We start from the raw sequence: 17392 nt of genomic DNA, 5'->3' as shown, positions 1-17392 counted from the left end.
ATTTTCTTTATTATTTTCGTTTAGTCTTTGTTTCGTACTTGTATTTTTGATTCTCTTTCCTCTTTCTTGGAATATTTGGTTATATATTTTGTTAGGAATCTAATATGATTCTATTGTGTTGAGCCTTCCATACCAAATTTCTTTTTGAACACGTATCAATGCCTTTTGTTGTATTCAGATTTTGTACTCAATAAAAAAAAAAAAAAATAGAAAATTGATTCATAAAAAAGAAAGAAAATTGATTTATAAACTTGTTTTTAATTGTGAAGAGTTATTCAACAATAACTTCGCTTACTTACTGTTAACCCTGGATGCATTTGTAATTTAATTCAAATCAATGATAACGCTTTACACTAGTAAGGTTTCATTAGTTAATGTTAGTTAATGTATTAATTAACATGAACGAACAATGAACAATACATTTATTACGGTATTTATTAATCTCTGTTAATGTTAGTTAATGCAAATACAGTTGTTCAGCGTTAATGTTAATTCACAGTGCATTATCTAATGTTAACAAACACAACTTTTGATTTTAATAATAATAGATTAGTAAATGCTAAAATTAACATTTAGTAAGATTAATAAATGCTGTAGAAGCATTGTTCATTCTTAGTTCAAGTTAACTAGTAGTTACATAGTAACTAATGAACCTTACTGTAAAGTGTTACCAAATCAATAAAGACAGAGAGAGAAAGTATGTGAGAGAGAAGTAAATTTATTTTAACCTTTTAACTTAAATTTTATTATGCAATTTTAAAAATGAAATGAATACCTAACTGATAAATTGAAACCTATATTCATTTATGAATAATTGATACTTTTATTGATATTTAAAATTGTTTACATGTTTGACATGTTAAATGATCTACAGAAAATTTCATAGGGAAAAAACAAAATAGTTTTCCATGTAATCCATGTAATTTAATTGCTCATATTTGAATATGTCTGTAATTGAGACGTGCCTTGTGTAGGTAAATAAAAAAAACACAGAAGCGTCAAGTACTGGGGTCTCAGCGCCCCCACATTTATTTGTAAGTTTTTTTAAAAATGTAGTGCTTGTTTGTACATACAAAGGTGCATTTATTAATCATCTTCACAACAATAAAATTATAAATAGAACAATTGTAAACTTATAAATAAATAAAAATGGGGCAATGGCACAAACTGGAATTTAACATTCAAACTTTGACATTAACATTCAGAGTTAGATTCAGACATACAACAGGGGTGAAATGGGGACAAACAATACAAAATGAAGTCTGGATATGGCACATGTGTTGAATGACAAGCTGCAGGCAGGAATATTTCACTTCACGTTTGTAGTTTCCTGACAGCATGTTTGTCAAGGAGACATTGTAACAGCGAAATCACTATTGGCATATATTTTCTCCATGTATTTTGATCGTTTCATAAATCATAAATTAAGCATAATCTATATTTTTGTTCCAGTTCAGCTATATAGTTGGCATAGTAGCAGAAAACCACCAACGCTTGGTGTATTTCTTTCATTCTATTACAATATAAATTCCTCTCTATCATTTCTTTCAAATGAAAATGCACACACACACACACACGCACGCACACACATCTCTCCTGATAGCAACAACATTCCCTCAAACTTTCTGCTCATCATATTAGAGCACATGGTAAGAAAGCACTGATGGATATAATTCACAATGCAAAAAGGCTTAGCAGGGTGAAGCCACTCACAGTGTTTGGTACAAAGAGTTACAGCGTTCTATAATGTGAAACACAGAGAGGCCAGTTGCAAATAAAAGAGAACGGCTTTGGCATTGATATTTTCTAAGACTCCGATAACGACATTTGCATTGTATATACACTAGTTAGCACAAATAATATTATTTATGGTTATTTAATAACCATAAATAACAGTGTAAATTCTGCAGCTCAGACTTATCATCTCCTCATGCTCAAATGTGTCTTTAACCAAGTCACTCAAGCAGTCAAAAGAGAATCTTTCGGTCTTAAGTGATCCGATTATTGCCTGAAAGGTTAGTTTCAGTTTTGTAATCAGTTACAGGAAAACAGGCAAGCTAAACTGGCAGCAGCAACAGTCAAAACAGCCATGTAAACGAACAAAAAGCAAACAAAAGACTATACACTTTACATCGTTTGTACTGTACATGTAATACTGTAGTTATAACATGAGACTGTGATAGCAAATTTTGCTATAGTGTCCGAAGGGAGAGTCCGTTTGAAGATGAATCATTAGAAAATCCACTTTGAATGTGAAAAGGACCAAGGACCACATCAGCTCTGCGTTCAGGGCCTTTCTAAAGTGCTAGAAATGTCTTTGTTTAGTGTGCTCATGCATGAACGACTGCATCTGTTAAATGCTTCTCACACGCAGTGTGCCTGTCATGCGCAGTCTTAAGGCAAACCTTGTAAGAACCACAGTGGTCCTCCTGTGCCTGTCGCATAGTCCGTAGGGACAGGAAACACAGGGATAGCTTCCTGCAAGAATCAAGCAGCTCAATAATGCAGTACATCCATTGGATAAAAGGTCCAGATAATACTGTAAGGGTTAATAAAGTGACTCTTGATGATCTCCAACAGCTTCAGGTTTGTTTTCAGAAGAAGCCCTTGGGTATTTTGAAGCCTTTCTGCTTCATGCGTGGTAGAGTCAGGCTCGGGGAGCTCTTTGAGCGGCAGGTTTTGGGGGCGCCACGCTTTCGCAGCAAGAAGTCGTAGTTGGCAGATGAGTTCATGGCATAGAAAACGTTTCCATTATCTGGGATTTTAAGTTCTGTGGAGGAAAACGAATGAAGGTTAGAAATATTAACAAGTTTAATTTGGAATTTAAATGACCATAAACAGTTTTGCAGATGTTAGTCTTTTGGGTGATTTCAGACTATTTAAATTCTAATGGTACATTGGTACATTATCAGTTAGTGATAATGTACCAATATATCCCTAAAAAGAACAAGCCCTTTCATATTTCTAGCCTCAACTTCTTGTTTCAGGTTTTTACCTTTATGTTTGGAGACCCTCTGTAACAGCTCGTATTCTTCTGACTTGTCATTGTCGAGGTTGTGCTTGGCCATGGCTTTCCTAATCACACCAGGGGTTTTGTCCTGGCTGGTCACCTAAAAAACATGATCATCAAGATTAATTTTACAACTACATATTACCTCACAACATTTCTTCATCTCACGTAATGTCTCTCACTCACCAGGATGCTCTTGTACATGTTGCCGTTGTCTGTGTCAAGGCTGACTCTGATGATGCAGCAGTCGTTTACCTGCTGGTTGTACAGCGGCAGGGAGAGAGACGAGTAGTCAGAGACACCAGAGACTGACCGTTTGTGAAAATGGAAGGTCTGCCCTGTGGAGGCGGAGACTGAGGACGAAGAAGAGGAGGTGGAGCTGCTGCAGCCAGACTCCAAAGCCAAGCCTGACCCAGAGGCCTCAAAAGATGAAGGAGTGGACGACTCCCAAAGCTAGAAAACATGCGAACGAATAAGGTTAAAACTCATAAAAGCAAGTATTATAATTCAATATAAATGATCAAAACATGCTCAAGAAAATGCAAATACCTTGGAAGAGGAATCAGATGCAAGCTCTCCTGTATCTGAGGTTGACGTAGAATGTTTCACAGTTGGTGTGGATGTCTGGAGAAAGATTCAATGTATATTAAAATGTTTTTCTTATATATTTATATATACACTACCAGTCAAAAGTTTTTGAACAGGAAGATTTGTAATGTTTTTTAAAGAAGTCTCTTCTGCTCACCAAGCCTGCATTTATTTGATCCAAGTACAGCAAAAACAGTAAAATGTTTAAATATTTTTTACTATTTAAAATAACAGTTTCTATTTGAATATATTTTAAAATGTAATTCATTCCTGTGATTTCAAAGCTAATTTTTAGTATCATTACTCCAGTCACATGATCCTTCAGAAATCAATCTAATATTCTCATTTGCTGCTCAAAAACATTTATTATTATTATGATGTTGAAAACAGCTGAGTAGATTTTTTGTCAGGTTTCTTTGATGAATAGAAAGTTTAAAAGAACAGCATTTATCTGAAATAGAAATCTTTTGTGACATTACCAAAATCTTTATCATCACTTTTGATCAATTTAAAGCATCCTTGCTGAATAAAAGTATTAATTTCTATACTTTCTTTCCCCAAAAACAAAACAAAACAAATATACTGACTCCAAGCTTTTGAATGGTATAGTGTATAATGTTATAAAAGCATTTTTATTTTAGATAAGTGCTGATCTTTGGATCTTTCTATTTATTAAAAAATCCTGAAAAAAATTACTTAACTGTTTTAAATATTGATAATAATAATAAATGTATCCTGAACAGCAAATCAGCATATTAGAATGATTTCTGAAGGATCATGTGACACTGAAGACTGGAGTAATGATGCTGAAAATTTAGCTTTGATCACAGGAATAAATTACATTTTAAAATATATTCAAATATAAAACAGTTATTTTAAACCATAAAAATATTTCACAATATTACTGCTCTTGCTGTACTTTGGATAAAATAAAAGCTTTTGACTGGTAGTAAATTGTAAGTTTCTTATGTATGTATGTATATATATGTGGTTGGAGTGGTTTGTATAAAACTACTATTATATTTTGTCTAAATAAATAAAAAAAAACACTAAGAAGTAAAATCAGTACTTTTGAATGCTGAATTTCCATGCATAATTATAATGTACAGTATGAAAAATGGGTGCTCATTTTGAAATTTGCTAAAGATTAGTTTAAAGACTGTTATAAAATTAATAGTGTTTATAATTAATACAAATATAAACGTCTTAGGATTAACTTTAATTGACCATTAGACAACAACAGGTAATCAGTTGATATCTATAAACATCAGTTGATATCTATAAATTAAAAAAAATACTAAACAAAACCAGATATTTGTACTGGTATATATTGCATCACTGCCACCAACCGCAGAATTTCAAATCTTAACAATGCTTGATAAGCATACAATACGGCCTTACCCTTTGACTTCCTGATTCTGGAGAATTCAGCAAACTGAGACTCGTCTCATCTGCGTCTGAGCCGCTGGATCCCGCTGAGGTGAGGCTGAGGGAATCCGCTCCATCTTTGAAGCTGTCTTTGAACTGGCTTAAGCGCGGCTGCTCAAAAGACTTGGAGTGTGACGTCCCTGCGCTGCTGTAACCCGACTCCTCGCTCATGCGTTTGATGATGCCCCCGTTCTTTTTGCACACGGACTCAGAAGGCGGCTCGATATCACAGGACATAGAATAGCTGAAACAGAGAAGTCACCGTAGATATTAAATACATAAAATATCTTAAATTAATATATCTAGCATGTCTTTCTCAAATCATTTGTTTTCGCTTCGTCTTTCTCACCTCTCAGTCTCCGTAAGTCTCTCCACCCTCTTGAACCATTCAGTGAAGCGTTGGTTTTTGGCGAAGTTGTAATAATTGCAGGTCAGCTGCAGCAACTTGATCTGAGCGATCACTTCAAATTCCTAAACAAATAAACAAAATGCACGTCATTTATTTATTTTTATTGATTTCATTTACTTCTGTACGCTAACATTTTTTATCAAGCATTCCTCTTAAAGGGATAATTCACCTAAAAATGAAAAAAGTCGTTATTTGAATATAATAAGTTGTTATTTTTGTTTTCTTTGTGCATCGTAGCTTCAGAAAATTAAGGTTAAACCACTGATGTCACATGGGCTATTTTAACAATGTCTTTACTACCTTTCTGGGCCTTGAATGTGGTAGTTGCATTGGTGTCTATGCAGGGTCAGAAAGCTGTCAGATTTCATCAAAAATATCTTAATTTGTATTCTAAAGATTAACAAAGGTCTTACAGCTTTGGAACAACATGAGAGTGAGTAATGACAAAATTTTCATTTTTGGGTGAACTATCCCTTTAAGACCAAGAATGATAACTACATTAGCCCCCACAATAACAGCCTGTATATTATAAGTGTGCACAGTTATGCCATCTGCTGCTTTAAATCCTAAGTGTGAGCTCATTAAACCTGGGTGGATTCTGATTGGCTGTCAATGTTTTATTGTTCACTAGCTGGAAGAAAAATAAATAGATTCCTCCGTGACTCACCTTCCTTCTCTTCTCAAAGTTGATCAGTCCAACCTGAAAAAAAAAAATATATATATCAATTTTGTGAGAACCAAAAAAATATTTTCTAATTACTAAAATATTACAGCGCTCCACTGAACTCTCACCTCAAGATGGTCTTTCATAGCAGTATCCAACATGACTAGATCAGTCAGAAAAGTGCCAAGGTATGGAATAGTTCCTTGTACAACACCCTAAACAGCAGCAAGAAGTATTAAGACACTTAATAAATCAAGAAATAAAAATAGTTTACAATTTCCATTCAGGAGAGTTTGACCCGTTTCGGCCATTGGAAGGCGCTGTTGCTCAATAAATATCAACTAACACTACGTGACATTTATTCCTGTACTTACCATGTCTCTTTGCTGCTGGTGTCTTCTCTGGGCTCCTTTGTGGTTAATTTCGACGATGGCAGATTTAGAGGTGCCCTCCTGTGGAGACATCAGTTTCAAATTATCATTTTGCGTTTCCACAAAGCATTTACCCTGACGCAGAATTAGCAGCAGTATAACCTAACGGCAGATAAGGCTGTCACAGTGGAATCTTGAGACTGTGCTGTCATGATATACCATGACGCAAAATGAATGTGGTGTTTGACTGTATGTGGTTGAGTGATAGTGCCAGCCAACACCCGGGGAAGCCTTTAGGTATTAAGGAGGGGCCATTTATCTGGCCATACATGAGGGCTATGACTTCATCCAAGGAATACCACATTATGAAAGGCAGCAAATGCATGTTTCTCAGCCCCAGCACACATACCAAGGATGCCTTTTGATGTTGTGCTCTAGTTTGCTCTGTACGTAAAGGAAACCTTTCGTCAGGCTCGGTTTCCTACTATCGTGAGACAGCTACTTTCAAGGCAAGTTCTGAAAGTGGTGAACATTTCTAGATAACATCAACACAACTGAACCTATTTTTAATCTTTACACTTTCTGAGTCACAATTGTGTGTCATGGAACGTCAGGTTGCCATAACAAGGTGTATCTAAGTCAATTTCACTAACCTAACATTGCAACAGTTTTTGTCTTGTGGTTCAGTCAAAATAGAAAACATCCCTAAAACGTGATAAATTGATGTGTAAGACTGATTTTGAAAGAATGTACACTACTGTTCAAAAGTTTGTAAGATTTTTAAAATGTTTTGAAGTCTCTAGTACATTTATCTAATAAACAAATAGAGGAAAAACTGTAAATTATATTACAATTTACACTACCAGTCAGTCAAAATAAAGATTTTTAATGTTTTTTAAAAACATCTCTTCTGCTCACCAAGCCTGCATTTATTTGATCCAAAGTACAGCAAAAACAGTACAATTTTGAAATATTTTTACTATTTAAAATAACCGCTTTCTATTTGAATATATATTATAAAATATAATTTATTTCTGTGATCAAAGCTAAATTTTCAGCATCATTAGTCTTCAGTATCACATGATCCTTCAGAAATCATACCAATATGCTGATTTGCTGTTCAAGAAACATTTATTATTATTATTATTATGATTATTATCAATAATTCAAACAGTTGAGTACATTTTTTCTGGATTCTTTGATGAATAGAAAGATCAGCATTTATCTGAAATAAAAAGCTTTTGTAACATATACTATACAATTTAAAAGCTCAGTATAATTTTTTTGGGGGGGGAAAGAAATGATTTTATTTAGTGAGGATGCTTTAAATTAATCGAAAGTGATGATAAAGACTTGTAAAGTTACGAAAGATTTCAGATAACTGCTGTTCTTCTGAACTTTCTATTCATCAAGGAAACCTAAAACAATTCTACTCAGCTGTTTTTAACATAATAATAATAATAATAATAATAAATGTTTTTTTGAGCAGAATATTAGAATGATTTCTGAAGGATCATGTGACTGGAGTAATGATGCAAAAAAAGTCAGCTTTAAAATCACAGGAATAAATTACATTTTAAAATATATTCAAATAGAAAACAATTATTTTAATTAAAATTTTACTTTTGTGCTGCACTTTGAATCAAATAAATATCTTGATGAGGAGAAGAGACTTCTTTAAAAACATTAAAAATCGGTATAGAAACTTTTTTTAAATGTATATTTTGATTTATTCCTGTGATGGCAAAAACTGAATTTTCAGTAGCCATGATCCTTACAAAATCATTCAGATATGCTGGAACATTTCTTATTGTTAATATTAATTGTTGAAAACAGCTGTGCTGCTTAATATTTTTGTTGAAACCATGATACTTTTTTCAGGATTCTTTGATAAAAATTTGATAAAAATTTATTGTCACTTTTTGCTCAGTTTAATGCATCTTCACAGTCTAAAAGTAATATTTGCTTAGTTTAAATATTATTTAAAGTATAACTATGTGAACTAAAAGTATAAAAAAATAGACACAAAAGATACATTCTCTAAAAACAAGTTTTATCTTACACAAAATGTATGACTAACCGCAGAGCTGAGGACAAAACTACTGTGCAAAATTCACTTTGCTCAAAGTTGCATAATGCTTTTAACACTAATGGATTCTTTTCAAGACGTCTATCAAATGCAGAAGCATGCCAACTAGTGAAAAGTGCAACAAAGGCATTTGAAGCTGTACTCAACAAAACTCAGCAGGCCATAGAGAGCAGAACGTTGAGCCAGCAGGCTGCACATACTATGCAACTGAATACGGCTTTTCTGTAGCTGCTATAGAAACATGGTGTTACATGCATTGAAAAGACTGGTAAGTCACTAAGCTTTCCTGTGGATGACAGTCTGATATAACCACATCCTGTCTTCCCCCACAACAACAGATACTGCGAACGTTAGTGGCTTATAATGCACTTTAGAAATTTAAAAAACGCAGTGTTTGAACACGTGACTAGATTTTTGAAACCAGGAACATTTCCTAGTTCAGTGATCAAGGTCACTGAATAACTGTGTGCAAAACACCCCTTCAAGACCCCTTCAACAACCATTTTCTCACCTTAATGAGAAGCTCTCTGCTGAGGGAATAATTATTGTCATCTGAAAAAATTTCTGACAGCTCCTGGAATGTACGATAGCTTTCCCTGTAAGCAGAAGAAAATAGTTTGAGTCATAATCTGTTGCATCTATGTAGAATCGAAACACTGTAATTAACCATCATTAAAACTATTTTGCCCCTCTATCACTAAATGCCTCACTATAAAAAAGGCTGAGCTTTAACTAGAGTTTTGTATGGTTACACATATAAGCAGGTAGCACAAAGAATGCGACTATTAATCAATAGCTAACGCTATTGCTAAAGTATTATCCTTGACTCTGGCTAATCATTACTGACAAAAAAAAAAAATCCATTCAATCTCTTTACCGGGACACATCATCCCAGGTCCTCCTCAGTCTGTGGATGGCATTACTCTGCAAGGCAGACAGGATGGCTTTCAGAGAGGAGAAGCTCTTCAGGATACGGCATTTCTGATGTCAAAACAAACAAACAGATATTCATGAATTATAACACTTATGCAACAGCCTTAACAACAGTCTTGTGTTCCTATATTAAAGCAAAACTACTGGCCACTCCCACGCAAATCTTGCCAGCATAATGCTAAGCTGTCGTGGGTGGTGTTCTGAGAGTTTTTAGAGCAGTTATATGTGGTAGCTAGGTGTTTTTAGAGTGTTGTTATGTGGCTGCTGAGTAGTCACTAGGGCATTCCAAGGTTTAGCAATTAAAATTGTGGTCTGCCATTTGAGTTGCTTCTTCGATATGATTTTGGCGTCCCTTTTTGAGTCGCACAGCCATGCAATGCATACCCCATTTTTGCAACCTAAGCTCATTGGAAAAACATGCCTATGGCAACTATGTCAAAAAAGTCATGTAAATGTAGCTAGCTGTGTGATGAAAATGTCAAAATGTGTTTTGAGAGTTTACACATTAAGAACTATGTTAAAGGATGGGGGTTGACCGATATGTGTTTTATTTTAGATGCCGATTATTACAGATCAAGTAGCTCGATAACTGATATTTTGAACCGATATATATATATATATATATATGTCTGGTGTAAATCTAATGTAGAATAACAAGGGCTCTGATAAAAACTTTCCTTAAATACTTTTAAATTATTTTAATCGGCAAATCAGTTTTGAAAATGACTGATACTGATAACCATAAAAGTGCTTAATATCTGCTCCAAAAATCGATTGACAAATATTTTGAACTGATATATATGTCTGGTGTAAATCTAATGTAGAATAACAAGGGCTCTGACAAAAACTCTTTAAACGCTTTTAAATTATTTTATTGGCAAATCAGCTTTGAAAATGACCTATACCATTAACCATAAAAATGCTTAATATCTGCTCCGAAAATCGATCGACAAATATTTGGAACCGATACATATGTCTGGTGTAAATCTGGTGTAGAATAACAAAGGCTCTGATAAAAATCTTTCTTTAAATGCCTTTAAATTATTTTAATCTGCAAATCAGTTTTGAAATGACAGATAATGATAACCATAAAAACGCTTAATATCGCTTAGTTTAAAAAGTGCCGATAATCAGTCAACCTCTAATAAAAGATGTTCAAGATCATGACATAGTACTGTGCAAGGAATTGAGTAAAAATAAGTTTTTACTTATTAATAATCAAAATCTGTAATCATAATTTGTGTGAAACTGCAATGAAATGTATATTTTTTGAGGTCTGCAAAAATGTAGGTAGAGGTTTTTCCCAATGAATCTATTGCATTGCCTCTGACTATATCCCATGACAAAACAACAGTTAAAATGGTGCCTCACCCTGGCCACTTCTATCCAGTGTTCGATGCGCTTTGCTCTTTGAAAGGGTCTGAGAGACCTGTTATCCAAGCAGGTGGCAATCACACAGTTGGTCACACTGTTGAACTGAGCAACAGTTGCACGGATGGTGGGTGCCAGGTGCTCTTTGCCCTTCTTATCTCGCTGGGACCATATGCCGCCCAAACAATGGTAGGGAACAACCCTCTTAAACAGCTCCTATGAAAAACAATGAGTTCAGTTGCATTCACTTGTTTAAATTTGACTTGAGCCTTGAGATTGTTTTGCAGGACAACTTTATTTACATTTATGGTATGTAATGACTTGAGTAAATGATTTTCTCAGATTTAATTCTCTCAGCTGACCTTAATCTTTAAATGCTCCAAATGTACCAAAACATGCTGAACAACATATACTTTGTACATAAACAGGCCCCATAAAGCATGGGGTTGTTGTACAAAGATTGTGGTGAAGGACAGTTTCTTGATCTCTTACCGCATCCATGACTGTTAACTGCTCAGCGACTAGGGCAGGACTGAAGGACATGAAATGTGAGGGGGAGAATTCATCATCCAAGCTGCTCTCCTCTGGTGTGGCAAAGGGGCAAGTGCACAAATCACCTGTAAAGACAAGTCAAGTTGTCATACAGTCAGTTTGGAAGACTGCTTTTCAGTGGTTCAGCCTTTAATATGAGATTCAATGGGTTACTTCACTAGTACCTTCAAGCTCAACCTCTGTCTGTTGCCGATGCTGGAAGTGTTCCAGCAGGTTACGGGCTCGTCTCTCCAGGTCCGATCCAGAGAAGTTATGTTGCAAGTAGGATATGAGGCTCTGCAGGCATTCGTGGTCAGGTGGGCTCCAGAAATCCTCAGAGTACTGATCCAACCACGCACCCAGGATAGATGAGACAGTACTGCCATGCACATAAAAATATGGATGCATCAGTATTAAAATTCTGTGCAATAATAATAAACAAATTATTATTTTTCAGTCAACATCTGTTCAGTTGAACAATATATAAACTTACTTTTTTAGCTCTGTGTGGTCCTCTGAGGAGACTTTTGGCTTGCCTGAGACTGGCTGATCATGCAGTTTGGCATACCTCAGATAGATAAGAATGCATTTTAAGTAACACTACGTATAAATTCATATTTCCTAAAGTACTTGGAGTTGATGGCCTGTTTACCTGTTAAGCAGCAGGTCCAGCACTTGTTTGGTGGTGGCGAAAGCTCGGTAGGTGCAGAGGAAAATAGTGACGTATGTATAGTCCTTCCCTTTGAAGGCCGAAACCATGTACTCCACCAGTTTCTCCAGTGTGCCAGCTTTAATGGTCCGACCCTTGCATGTCTCATACAAACTGAGAGCAGAGTCTGTCTCCACACCCAGCCATCGCTGCCCCTTACTAGCCGTCTGGTGGAGCTGCACCTTTCGGAGTGTGATGGTATAGATGGCTCCGTCTTCCACCTCCTCTCCGATCTCCTGAACTGAGCTCTATAGATAAAGAGAAGTGTTGAGTATTCTTGGCGTTACTTTCATTAAACATTGTCTTTGATTGCATAACACACATATGCTTTCAAAATTATGGGGTTGTAGGCGTCAATAGCCTTGTGGTTAGCGTATCGACATATAGCGCCATTGCGCTGTGGGTGACCCGAGTTCGAATCCCGGCTCGTGGACCTTTCCCGATCCCACCCCCTTCTCTCTCTCCCACTTTGCTTCCTATCCAAATAAAGGCATAAAAATGCCAAAAATAAATTATAAATAAATAAATAATGGGGTTGGCATGATTTTTTAAAACTGTTTTTAAAAATTTTACCAAGGACGCATTTATTTCATTAAACACACTGAAAAAAGTTGAACTGTGTAATATTATCTTTTGTAATGTTAAATAATAAATTGTAAAATAATACGGACTAAAATAATGCAATATCAAATAAATAAAATAATTAAATATTGATTTGAGGTTCAATTATCTGATTACGTGGTCAGAAGAAAAAAACTGCATTAAAAGCACTATGCAGAAAATTGTTAAATATATAATTTTGTGCTTATTATGCAAAAATATTTCATTGACAAATGCAACTAACCACTTACAATCAAGTATTCCAGAGCGTCATGTAATAAGTCAATACAGAGGTACATTTTACCATTCAGTCTCACATAGAGCATCTTATAACAGCTAATGGCAGCAAAGATGACTGATTATTATTCAAGTGCTATTCTTCTCACTGCATTTATCTGGTGAACTTGCAAGGTCATACAGTTCTAGCACAGCAGGGGCTTTAAGGGTGAGTTGGGGATTACTGCTCTTTTCCTTAATCCACACACAGCCTTAACAGCATGCGCACAAGACCATGAGTGTGGCTCTTTATCAGCCACTGTCACATGGCTAACCCAGCCCTTTAACTCCACATCTTAAAAGTGTACTTAGGCCAATACCACAGTGCTCTCAGACTTCATGCTGATACCAAATGACATGGATGAAGCATGATGCAATAGTTTTTGGTTACTAGTCTCATTTCAAACATATGTGCCACCTGTGATTGATTTAGCCTGCAAACAAAAGCCTAAATTCTCTCTTCGACCAACAAAGATTGACATAAATGATTATAAGAACTAAGAATAAAACTGTATGTATGCTTTAATTCAGTAGGAACCTCACGCAGTCAGTAATTTGCAAAAGGCTACTAACTCAAGTACTGTACCTGACGTCATAATGGAAAGTAAGAGGGAACTCCCAAGGAACTGTGGGAAGTGACCATGAGCTTTGCCTTAGGCAACGAGCCAATCGTGTGAGGGTGTATCCTGTGTATGTGTGGGTGTGAGTCACTGAATGGTCATTAGAATAGCTTTCTCTACAGGAGATGACTGCTTAAACAGATAACCCAACCCCACGGCTCTGTCCAGTAGTAGCTATGGTAACAAAAACACAAATACACATGCCACATAACAGTTTCTGTTGGTATTTTAGAAGTGCATCGCTGGGCAAAAAAAGGAACAACGCTTCTTTTGCTTTCAGAAATGTTGCACAAATCTGTAATACAAACAAGATGTTAGATGTCTACTATATGCGAGACAATTTCCCCCTGATGATTACAAAACAATGGTGATGGAGATCTTAGGGTATTTTTGTATCATATTGTATTATATTAAAAGATTAAGTAAATAAAGAATTATATTATTAATCCATCCAAGGCTGTAGGCAAGGGGACACCCTGGATGGGTAGCCATTGTATTATGCTATATTACATTATTGTATATTATATTATAAAGAGGAACTTGGTGTATGTTCATAAAGAAATAAAGAATAGGGGGAAGCAGACCACTTCACCAAAACAATAAAACAAAAAGTGAATTCACGCACGCTTTGGAAAGCCCCTCTGACTCAGGTTAAAACTAGTGGGCAACAGTAAGATCAGCCACACAGATTTCAAACATACAGGCCTGACACAACACCAGGGCACTGTAAAGGTCTGTCTTCGACATCTGAGATTTCAAAACAGAAACAGAACTCAGCTGTACTTTCTAAGGGAAAGTCCACCTCCCAACTACAGACTGTCAGAGAAAGTATAACAAATGTTTACATGGTGAAAGAATATTGTGTATCTCTAATCACATGTTTGCATTTTGCCTAAATACATTTATTTAAAATGTATGGAAGCTCGTTTCCGGCACTGAATTAAAACATTTTTTAAAAGTAATTGCGTGTTTACATCTCGCAATTCTGACATTTTTTCTTAGAATTGTGAGGAATAAATTCACAATTGTGACTTTTTTCTCAGAACTGTGGGATATAAACTCGCAATTGCAAGTTATAAAGTCAGAATTGCAAGATATAAAGTCAGAATTGCAGGATATAAACTCACAATTGTGAGAAATGAAGTCAAAATTTTTAGACAAACTCGCAACTACCAGAAAAAAGGTAAAAGTGTCAGATACAAACATGCAATTCTGAAAAAAAGTCAGAATTATTAGATATAAACTCACAATTGTGATATATATATATATATATATATATATTATAAAGTCCAGTTCTGAGGGGAAAAAAAGAGACTGATATTTTCACAATTCTGACTTTTTTCCTCGTAATTGTTCAGTTCAGAATTGTGAGAAATAAACTCACAATTGTGACTTTTTTCTCAGAGTTGCATGATATAAACTCGCAATGCAAGTCAGAACTGCAAGATATAAACTCGCAACTACCAGAAAAAGGTAAAATTGCGTGATACAAACACGCAATTCTAAGAAAAAGTCTCACAATTTTTCACGATTTTTTTCAAGTTTGTTTCGAGATTCCGAATTTTTTTCTCAGAATTGCATGATATAAACTACAAAAACTATCGTTTTTCAGAATTGCACGATATAAAGTCATATCAACTCTTTATAACTTGCAATTGCGAGTTTATATCACACAATTCTGAGAAAAAAGTCAGAATTGTAAGTTTATATCCTGCAATTCTGACTTCTTATCTTGCAATTCTGACTTTATATCTCATCATTTTTAGTTTATTTCTCACAATTCTGAGCAAAATGTCAGAATTGCGAGAAGTGAACTTGTTATTTGCAAGAAAAAAGTCAGAAAGGTCAGATTTAAATGTTATAATTACCTTTTTTTTTTTCAGTGCCGAAAATGGGTTTTCATAAAAACACTATTGTATTAAGCGATCGCAGTCACAAAACAACCTGACTATGACAGAATGCATTAAACCCTCCTCAAACTTTGCTCTGTGAACCCCTCGACCGCCTCTGATCCACTAAAGCCACATGACTTCCTGTGAAAAGACAAAGAGTGCTGAAAAGTTACTGCGTAATAGCTTCCCAGACAGCTGCATCCTTCACAAACAACACAAAAACAATGCAGAATTCCTCCTGTCAAAATCAGGGAGGAGTTAAAGATGTTAGAGGACAAGCCCTGTTACGTATCTTCTTCAGCTTATTCACATCATGAAACAATCAAGAAAAACAAGAATAAATATGTTAAAAATAGACTTTAACATCAACAGGTTGTTTTTTGACAGCTTAGTTTAACATGACACGGCATAACTATTCACACAAGACTATTCACTTCTTGTCATACTAAATTTAAAAAAAAATGTGTGAATGCTGCTAATGGCGTGAAATGCTAAAAAACAGCGAGGTGTCCATCTGTTGTAAAACTGAAAAGAAGTGTATGTGATAGTCCTGCATGAATAGATTTGCTGTTGTAAGAATATAAAGTGAGAAAGTAAACAGATGAGGTCAGATGAAAGGAATTTGAAGCAGCAGTGATCAATCTGCTTGTCCTCCTGCTGATCATTACTAAACCTGGCTTCAAAAGGCTAGCATTCACTCATATCTTCATTATGTGTCATAACATTGTCTAAATACCTCAGCACGTTTGCTTTTATTGCCTTGGCTGAGTAGGACACATCGCTGCGACAAATATTGTCTCTGGGAATGATTGTATCTCATAATAGAATATTTATAAATGCCCTGAACAGATAACAGTGGCTTAAGCCACTGTAAAGCTCCAACCAAATCTCTTTTCTGTTAGCAATGGCCAGGAGCAAAATAATGCTTCTTTGTGCTGTGAGGTTTATGGATTTGGGTGATGTTCATATGTTCTCTCGAGATTCACAGTCCTATACAAGTTATTAACCTAGAGAGAGACTGGATACATAGAGCAAAGCTGCAGTCTGTGTATTTTGGCATTGCTCAGTAGGTTTTTCAGCACACTCAGTTACAGCACATTAAATCTCAGCACAGAGTGATGGCCAGATTCACTGCTGCAAACATCTACAGTGGAAAAAAGGCAGAGAAAGGTGAAAAGGTGGCTCCTCTTCTTATCCGCCTTATTCTGGAAGTTTCCAACCTTTTCTCTTTTATCACCCCCTGACTTCTTCTGACTTCTCAAAGTATGAGACTGACCCAAATAACATGACAGTTGGCATAAAAATGCAACACTGTTCAAAAGTCTGGGACCACTAAGATTTTTTTTATTAATACTTTTATTTAGCAGGGATGTGTTAACTTTTACATTGTTTTTATTTATCATTTTTATTCATCATTACTAAGCTATTTAATCATTAACCTCTGATAAGCTTTTCTGTATTGATTGCATACTGTTAATATTTTTCATTTGATAAAAAGCTTTATCAGTATTTTTCTGGATTGGATGTTGTTAGTAACTGGATGCTGCTTTTGCTTTTTTGCCTGTGTTTTGGTTGTGCCAAGGTTTTTGTGAAATCTGCTCCAGGACTTCAGAATGAGATTAGCAGAGCTAAGGAAGGAATTCTCCAATATAAGCCTTGGAAAAAGATTTACCCGGAGTGCAGCTTAGAACTGCTGAGTGCGGTTGCTGTCTGGCTCCGGTATATCGCAGATGTACATATAAGGAATGTACGGTATTATTCTGAGAGCGGATCATTTCTGCACATTGCACACAAAAGTATACTGTTAGTCAGAAATATTTTTTGTTTGGAACACAAAAAGGTGATCTGTTATAAATGTCTTGGCACTCTTTTCATATAACGAAATTAAATGATGACCGAAT

At 35.4% G+C, this 17392-nt stretch overlaps 1 protein-coding gene across 3 annotated transcripts in view; it reads right to left on the bottom strand.

The window, feature by feature from the left end:
* Positions 1-998: 998 nt before the first annotated feature.
* Positions 999-17392, bottom strand: part of ralgds (ral guanine nucleotide dissociation stimulator) — a 29125-nt gene continuing 12731 nt past the window's right edge. For all 3 annotated transcript variants that reach the window (XM_051116939.1, XM_051116940.1, XM_051116938.1), the window contains exons 2-17: positions 12047-12351; positions 11888-11962; positions 11580-11773; positions 11356-11480; positions 10864-11079; positions 9437-9540; positions 9071-9155; positions 6474-6551; positions 6228-6314; positions 6103-6135; positions 5376-5497; positions 5000-5270; positions 3560-3634; positions 3197-3463; positions 2996-3110; positions 999-2770 (exon numbers count right to left, since the gene is read on the bottom strand). In XM_051116939.1, the coding sequence (XP_050972896.1) occupies positions 2595-2770; positions 2996-3110; positions 3197-3463; positions 3560-3634; positions 5000-5270; positions 5376-5497; positions 6103-6135; positions 6228-6314; positions 6474-6551; positions 9071-9155; positions 9437-9540; positions 10864-11079; positions 11356-11480; positions 11580-11773; positions 11888-11962; positions 12047-12351 (2328 nt within the window). In that variant the 3' untranslated portion in view covers positions 999-2594. The remainder of the gene's footprint in view (positions 2771-2995; positions 3111-3196; positions 3464-3559; positions 3635-4999; positions 5271-5375; positions 5498-6102; positions 6136-6227; positions 6315-6473; positions 6552-9070; positions 9156-9436; positions 9541-10863; positions 11080-11355; positions 11481-11579; positions 11774-11887; positions 11963-12046; positions 12352-17392) is intronic.

The sequence above is a fragment of the Labeo rohita genome, chromosome 8 (genome assembly GCF_022985175.1).
Source record: "Labeo rohita strain BAU-BD-2019 chromosome 8, IGBB_LRoh.1.0, whole genome shotgun sequence".
Taxonomy (NCBI): Eukaryota; Metazoa; Chordata; class Actinopteri; order Cypriniformes; family Cyprinidae; genus Labeo; species Labeo rohita.
This window is presented reverse-complemented; position numbering and strand designations above follow the sequence as displayed.